This window comes from Acipenser ruthenus, chromosome 25, assembly GCF_902713425.1.
Source record: "Acipenser ruthenus chromosome 25, fAciRut3.2 maternal haplotype, whole genome shotgun sequence".
NCBI classification, from domain to species: Eukaryota; Metazoa; Chordata; class Actinopteri; order Acipenseriformes; family Acipenseridae; genus Acipenser; species Acipenser ruthenus.
The window spans coordinates 599,147-607,009 of NC_081213.1; the positions used below are offsets into that span (position 1 = coordinate 599,147).

Genomic DNA, 7,863 nt, shown 5'->3' on the forward strand with positions numbered 1-7,863 from the left:
GGCTGAAATCCCCAGGACCAGGTGGCATTACTGCAGGATTTTGTCAACGTTTCTGGGACGACATTGCAGACCTGTTGTTATTGGGGGCAAAATGTTTGCAAAAAAAAAAAAAAAAAAATTCAGAAATGACAAAGGATTCCTATTTGGATGGCCTGCTATCCTCTTTCTCTCCTTCTCTCTTCCACAGACAAATGGAACAACACACGCAGATTCAGAACATATTTTTAATAGGAATTTATTAAACACACCAGAGGTGCTGCAGGAGAGTTAGACAGCGAGGAAGCAAACAGGGCAGTGATAGCTCTATCAGTTCAATTCATCATGATCCTCTATGAGGGGCGATTCATTCAGTGCAAACGATGTCACATCCAAACACTGCTACTGTCTCAATATTAATCGGACCAAGCCTTTTTTATTCATTTCCTTTTAAAGACAAAAATGATGCTTAAGAGATTCGCACACACTGTTGTGCTTTGCACAAGCCCCGTTCTGAAACAATGCAAACAATGGATCTGTGTTTGCATCTGTGTTTAGATCTGTGTTTAGTTCTGTGTTTGGATCTGTGTTTGCATCTGTGTTTGCATCTGTGTTTGGATCTGTGTTTGGATCTGTGTTTAGATATGCGTTTGGATCTGTGTTTGGATCTGTGTTTGGATCTGTGTTTGGATCTGTGTTTGGTTCTGTGTTTGGATCTGTGTTTGGATCTGTGTTTGGATCTGTGTTGGATCTGCGTTTGGATCTGTGTTTGGATCTGTGTTTGGATCTGTGTTGGATCTGTGTTTGGATCTGTGTTTGGATCTGTGTTTGGATCTGTGTTGGATCTGTGTTTGGATCTGTGTTTAGATCTGTGTTTAGATCTGTGTTTAGATCTGTGTTTAGATCTGTGTTTGGATCTGTGTTTGGATCTGTGTTTGGATCTGTGTTTGGATCTGTGTTGGATCTGTGTTTGGATCTGTGTTTGGATCTGTGTTTGGATCTGTGTTTGGTTCTGTGTTTGGTTCTGTGTTTGGATCTGTGTTTGGATCTGTGTTTGGTTCTGTGTTTGGATCTGTGTTTGGTTCTGTGTTTGGATCTGTGTTTGGATCTGTGTTTGGATCTGTGTTTGGATCTGTGTTTGGTTCTGTGTTTGGTTCTGTGTTTGGATCTGTGTTTGGATCTGTGTTTGGTTCTGTGTTTGGATCTGTGTTTGGTTCTGTGTTTGGATCTGTGTTTGGATCTGTGTTTAGATCTGTGTTTAGATCTGTGTTTGGATCTGTGTTTGGATCTGTGTTTGGATCTGTGTTTGGTTCTGTGTTTGGATCTGTGTTTGGATCTGTGTTTGGTTCTGTGTTTGGATCTGTGTTTGGTTCTGTGTTTGGATCTGTGTTTGGATCTGTGTTTGGTTCTGTGTTTGGATCTGTGTTTGGATCTGTGTTTGGTTCTGTGTTTGGATCTGTGTTTGGTTCTGTGTTTGGATCTGTGTTTGGATCTGTGTTTGGTTCTGTGTTTGGTTCTGTGTTTGGATCTGTGTTTGGATCTGTGTTTGGTTCTGTGTTTGGATCTGTGTTTGGATCTGTGTTTGGTTCTGTGTTTGGATCTGTGTTTGGTTCTGTGTTTGGATCTGTGTTTGGATCTGTGTTTGGTTCTGTGTTTGGTTCTGTGTTTGGATCTGTGTTTGGATCTGTGTTTGGATCTGTGTTTAGATATGCGTTTGGATCTGTGTTGGATCTGTGTTTGGATCTGTGTTTGGATCTGTGTTTGGATCTGTGTTTAGATCTGTGTTTAGATCTGTGTTTGGATCTGTGTTTGGATCTGTGTTTAGTTCTGTGTTTAGATCTGTGTTTGGATCTGTGTTTAGATCTGTGTTTAGATCTGTGTTTGGATCTGTGTTTGGATCTGTGTTTAGATCTGTGTTTGGTTCTGCGTTTGGATCTGTGTTTAGTTCTGTGTTTAGATCTGTGTTTGGATCTGTGTTTAGATCTGTGTTTGGATCTGTGTTTAGTTCTGTGTTTAGATCTGTGTTTGGATCTGTGTTTAGATCTGTGTTTAGATCTGTGTTTGGATCTGTGTTTGGATCTGTGTTTAGTTCTGTGTTTAGATCTGTGTTTGGATCTGTGTTTAGATCTGTGTTTGGATCTGTGTTTAGATCTGTGTTTGGATCTGTGTTTAGATCTGTGTTTGGATCTGTGTTTAGATTCCACAGTACCGTTTCACAGTCATTTTGCAGTTCTCACCTCATGCTTTTCCCATGGTTATACTTATGTATTTACCGTGGTTTTCTCCCTGGGCTTTGCCATGCTTGACCGTGCTTGACCGTGCTTGACCGTGCTTGACCGTGCTTGACCATGCTTGACCGTGCTTGACCGTGCTTGACCGTGCTTGACCGTGCTTGCGCTGTGCTTTGTTAAACTATGCTGCGCTCTTACTATCACAGGAAACTTTTGCAAGGGAAACGACCGGTTTGGTCCTGATGTTTTTAAAGCGCAGCTGCGTTCAGATCTGCCCCTGCTGTGTAAACGGATTTCGTGGGGCAGGTTTTCCCCGCTCAGAGACCTGGCTGGGTCTGCTCTTCAGAAAGCCCCGATCTCAGTCCCCCACGATCGGCTTGGCTGGGCTGCCCCGCTGGAGGGGGGAGAGGAGGGAGCGAAGGCTCTGAAAGACAGCTGGGTGGGGCGTGGGTGATGCAGCGCAGGTGACAGGCCGTTGCCAGGCTGCGAGAGTCCGTGTCCTCGGAGGGTTGCCATGGGGACGATTCTCCGGACTGCCATCGCCCCTCCCTGCTGAGTGGTGGGCAGGCAGCCCATGGGGGAGGGGTAGGCAGCGAGGAGGGCAGTTGCGGGGGGAGGAGGAACGTCCCTCCTGGGGACTCGCACCTCGCTTCCCCTCCGCGGGAAGGTGCTGGAGAGCTGAGGCAAGTCCCAGGGCCAGGGGTGAGGGTAGGGCAGGGAGGCGGGGCTGGGCAGAAGGGGCTCCATCTCGCTGGCACAGTGGCTGAGGTGAGCAACCAGCCGCGTGCCGATGGGGTCTGCATTCTCCAGGCTCTCCAGGGAGCTCAGGTAGCGTGCCACCTCCCCCACACACTCCCGGAAACCCAGGCTCCTGTAATCCACTGCCAGGGCGTGCGCGTCCAAATAACCTGAGAGAGAGAGAGAGACAGAGTCAGAGAGAGGAAAACACATCCAGACAACCTGAGAGAGAGAGAGAGACAGAGAGAGAGAGAGAGAGAGAGAGAGAGAGAGAGAGAGAGAGAGAGGAAAACACATCCAAACAACCTGAGAGAGAGAGAGAGACAGAGAGAGAGAGAGAGAGAGAGAGAGTGAGAGAGGAAAACACATCCAAACAACCAAGACCCTCTAACCTTCTCTCCACCACCACCATTCCTCTCCCCAGTCTTTCCCTCTCTTCCAAGTCCCTCTCCTCCCTTTCCCCTTTCCCCTATGTCCCCAGTCTCTCTCCCTCCCTCCCCCCTGTCTCACCCTCTCTCCCTCTCCCAGTCTCTCTCCCTCCCTCCCCCCTGTCTCACCCTCTCTTCCTCTCCCAGTCTCTCTCCCTCCCTCCCCCCTGTCTCACCCTCTCTTCCTCTCCCAGTCTCTCTCCCTCCCTCCCCCTGTCTCACCCTCTCTCCCTCTCCCAGTCTCTCTCCCTCCCTCCCCCCTGTCTCACCCGCTCTCCCTCTCCCAGTCTCTCTGCCTCTGTCCCGAGCCCCTTGCCTTCCTCTGAGAATCGGACGAGGGTGCTGTTCTCATGGAAATACCCATTCAACAAAAACAACAAAAGCCCTTGTTTGAGTTAATAATGATGTCACTGGAGCTGTTAACACGCTCTCACACAATCACACAATCCCATCGCTCACTCGCACACAGTGTACGACGTTGAGTCTGCAAGCAGCCCTCCTGGGAAATCCTGTCGCCTGGTCAAACAAACTAAAAAAAAAACTAAAAAAAACTCTGGAGAGAGAGACCATGGTCCTGCCAGCAAGCAGAGTGGGCTCCCAGCCAGGGGCTCCAGCACTGCCACTGGGAGAGGGAAACAAGGGAGATAAAGAGAGCACGAAGGAGGTGGAGAGGGAGAGAGAGAGAGAGAGAGAGAGACTCCATTCCATTACATGACATTACAATGTGGCCCCCATGTGGCCCTGTTCAAAGCAGTACACCAGTGGGTATACCTCTGTCTCCAGAGAGGCCATTCTAGGTTCTCAATCTGGTGCCATTCCGTTCTAGATTCCAGATCTGGCCCTCATTCCGTTGTAGGTTCTAGATCTGTCCCCCAGAAGATCAGCTGACCAGAGCCCAAAGTATTCAGGCACTATTCATGTCTGCTACCCAGTGGAGTGCTGTTATATAATGTGCTACCCTGCTCGTCCTGCAGGGGACAGTCTTACCTTTCCCTCCCATCGCGTGGAGCAGCTTCAGGTGATCCACAGTCATCTGCAGGATCTCAGCTTTCTCCAGCTTGGACGAGCCCTGGAGCAACACAAGAGAGGGCCGCTGTTGTAGTTTTATGAACCGCTCAGCATGCACCGCACCACAGTCAATGAAAACCAGACTACGACCCATCAAGGAGCCTTCTAAGTAATGGCTTTATTTTTTAAACGAGAAGAAACTTTTATCCCTCTCTAAGAAAAAAGTTGGTGATTTCTGTTTTGGTTGATGACACGTCAATGGAATAAAAGTGATGTCATGATTGCTGGATGGATGTTAAGAGGTACCTGCTTCTCGAAGGCGCTGGGGACCAGGCGTCTCAGCTCAGACAGGCTGTGGTTGATTCGATCTCTCCTGCGTTTCTCAATGATCTGAAGGAGACAGGAGCCACATTGATATCACTCAGCACACTCCTTCACAGGAGCCTCAGCAACGCAGTGAGAAGTGTGTGCTTTTATCTGGGTCTTTCTTTCTTTCGTTCGTTCGTTCTTTCTTTCTTCCACCCTTCCTTCCTTTCTTGCAACACCTCTTAACGTACTGCCTCCTTCAAATCAGTTTGCAGATATTTTTTTTCAGACTTGCCGACTTTTGACCAGTATAACCACAGTGTATATACTAACAGATGATTCATTTAAATTAGCCATCGTATTTTATGTATTTTACAGTAGGCTAATCTGAACCCAGTATGGGTTCTCATCCACTGGTTCACATTAGCGACATTAGTGTATCTCAGCAGTGCACAGGCAGCCACGCCCTGTACAGGTGTGTCTCAGCAGTGCAGAGGCAGCCGTGCCCTGTACAGGTGTGTCTCAGCAGTGCAGAGGCAGCCGCGCCCTGTACAGGTGTGTCTCAGCAGTGCAGAGGCAGCCACGCCCTGTACAGGTGTGTCTCAGCAGTGCAGAGGCAGCCGCGCCCTGTACAGGTGTGTCTCAGCAGTGCAGAGGCAGCCACGCCCTGTACAGGTGTGTCTCAGCAGTGCAGAGGCAGCCACGCCCTGTACAGGTGTGTCTCAGCAGTGCAGAGGCAGCCACGCCCTGTACAGGTGTGTCTCAGCAGTGCAGAGGTGGCCACACCCTGTACAGGTGTGTCTCAGCAGTGCAGAGGCAGGTAGATACTCACCCCACGCCGTCTCTTTCTCGCTTGTGTCTGAGAGGTGGTGGTGAGGGACTGGGACCCGGTGACAGGGCTACACAGAGAAACACACACACATTAGAATAGCACTCCCCGTTACACACGCACGCACACACACACACATTTTTACAGTCCCTGGTTTTTTTTACTAATTTGAGCTGCTGTTAAACACAGTGTGTTTTTTACTGAATAAATGAAATCGAATGCAGGGAGCTTGTTTATCTCTTAACCGTCTCAGCTCCTCCGAGCTGCTGATCAGCCACAGTGGGATGCTCTTGTGCATGTTCCCGGATTCTAGAGGTAATCCCGGGATAACCACAGATATGTGCTCAACGCAACCCCAGCACGGCTCCACAGCACTGTCAGATGCTCTAATGAAATCCAGCTGTGTCTTAGCAGGGTGAATCGCTCGATCAAATCAACCCGCAAAATCTAGTTTTTAAATGAATAGAATGCTGGGGGCAACAATACAGCTCTGGAGAGCGCGTTGCACCCCCCTATAGAATGAACTCACTCTGCTTCATAAAGTGCAATGAAACCTGCTGAATAATGTGACGTTAACATCTTGAATTACATACCGCTTTGTAGTTTAACATAGACTTTAATGAAAAACTGACACAAATTGAGAAATTGAGAAATCTAACATGAAACACTGTACTACTATTATGGCTTCCGGTAGACTTTTGCAATATCATTTTGTAGTTTCTTTGATTACACGATGTTAAATAAAATATTAAAGGTATGCACATCTAGTTTTTTTTCAATTATGTCTCAATCCTAAAATTCTGGGTGATGCAAAACTTTTAGTCCTAGCTGTACACAGTATCAAAAACTGCCAAAAAACTGAAATTATAGTTTAATTAAGCTAGTTAAAAACAAAATGCTTGGTCATTAGTAACCTTAATTAATAATACATTATAGCAAACCTGATGAAAAAAAGCCCAAACACATTTTGTACGCTAATTTCTCATCATCTCCAGGATTTAAACATGACAGACTGTTTTGCATCTCACAAGCTAGGCTGCCCTTATTCAAATGTGTGGCGTGTCCCTCACCAGAACCCGTCCTCCTGTCCCACATCGATGAGCTCCTCGGAGTCAGTCTCTGGAGCACTGTACTGATGGGGTCTCTTCATCCTCACAGCAACCTCTATCACCGTCACCACTCTGCACTGCAGGGGCTCTGTCACTGTCGCCCCTCTGCACAGCTCTCCCTCTGTCACTGTCGTTCCTCTGCACAGCTCTGTCACTGTCGCCCCTCTGCACAGCTCTCACTCTGTCACTGTCGTTCCTCTGCACAGCTCTGTCACTGTCGCCCCTCTGCACAGCTCTCCCTCTGTCACTGTCGTTCCTCTGCACAGCTCTCCCTCTGTCACTGTCGTTCCTCTGCACAGCTCTCCCTCTGTCACTGTTGTTCCTCTTCACAGCTCTGTCACTGTCGTTCTTTTGCACTGCAAGGGCTCTGTCAGTGCAACTCTGGAGTCACTGACTCCCTGCACCCCTGCAAGTCTTTCAGTCCCGAGACGTTAAACAGCAATGTTGATTACAAAGTGCCTTGAAGGGATCATAAAAGAAACTGATTTGAGTTGTATTGTCCCGATTGGATCTCACATTACCCGGTTCAAATCTGGGGTTCCCTGATCCCCGCTCAGACGACTCCTGTCCTGTCACCCCCTCTTTTCTCTCTATCCCTCTCTTCTTGTCTCTCAGAAGGGGTTGGTCTAGTTGTTTCTTCGGAGAGCGTCCTTGAGTGCCCAGCCTGCTGTCATTGTGTCAGTGTTTCATTCAGTCCTGCAGGTTTCTCCGTGTGAACCCCACACTGCGTGTCCTCGGTCTCTGACTCTCAGTCTCTGCTTCTGTCTCTGTGTTTCTCTGACTCTCAGTCTCTGCTTCTGTCTCTGTGTTTCTCTAAATCTCAGTCTCTCTCCAGGTCTCTCTGATATGAGTTACAAGCTACAGATTCTCACGCAAACTTGACAAGTTTGGTAGTTGCCAGTTTTGGCTCCCTCCCTTCCTCCCTCCCATCCCCTCCCTCCCCGTTCCCTCTCTCTCTCTCTCTCTCTCTCTCTCTCTCTCTCTCTGTTGTTTCCCCCTCCCTCTCTATTAGCGGGTCCAGTCATGATTTCTTTGAAGTCTGACACAGTTCTGCGACAGAGTGCCTGCATCTGATTGGGTTGTGTGCACTTTCTCTCTCTCTTTCTCTCTCTCTTTCTCTCTCTTTTTTATTCTGAAGGTAAGTGTGTGGTGCCTGCAGTCCCAGCACAGCGTTGAAGCAGGTCGTGTTCCAGTGAAGCAGCTTGAGCTGAAGTGCTTGTCTGCTTCATTTGCTTTCT

General features: G+C 48.2%; 1 protein-coding gene across 1 annotated transcript; it reads right to left on the bottom strand.

The window, feature by feature from the left end:
- Positions 1-219: 219 nt before the first annotated feature.
- On the bottom strand, positions 220-7,525 carry LOC117963997 (hairy/enhancer-of-split related with YRPW motif-like protein). Its single transcript, XM_059000374.1, has 5 exons — positions 6,587-7,525; positions 5,520-5,586; positions 4,688-4,771; positions 4,361-4,442; positions 220-3,115 (listed from the first exon to the last, which is right to left on the bottom strand). Exons 1-5 carry the CDS (start codon positions 6,664-6,666, stop codon positions 2,550-2,552), a joined length of 879 nt encoding a protein of 292 aa, XP_058856357.1. The 5' UTR covers positions 6,667-7,525; the 3' UTR covers positions 220-2,549.
- Positions 7,526-7,863: the final 338 nt, after the last annotated feature.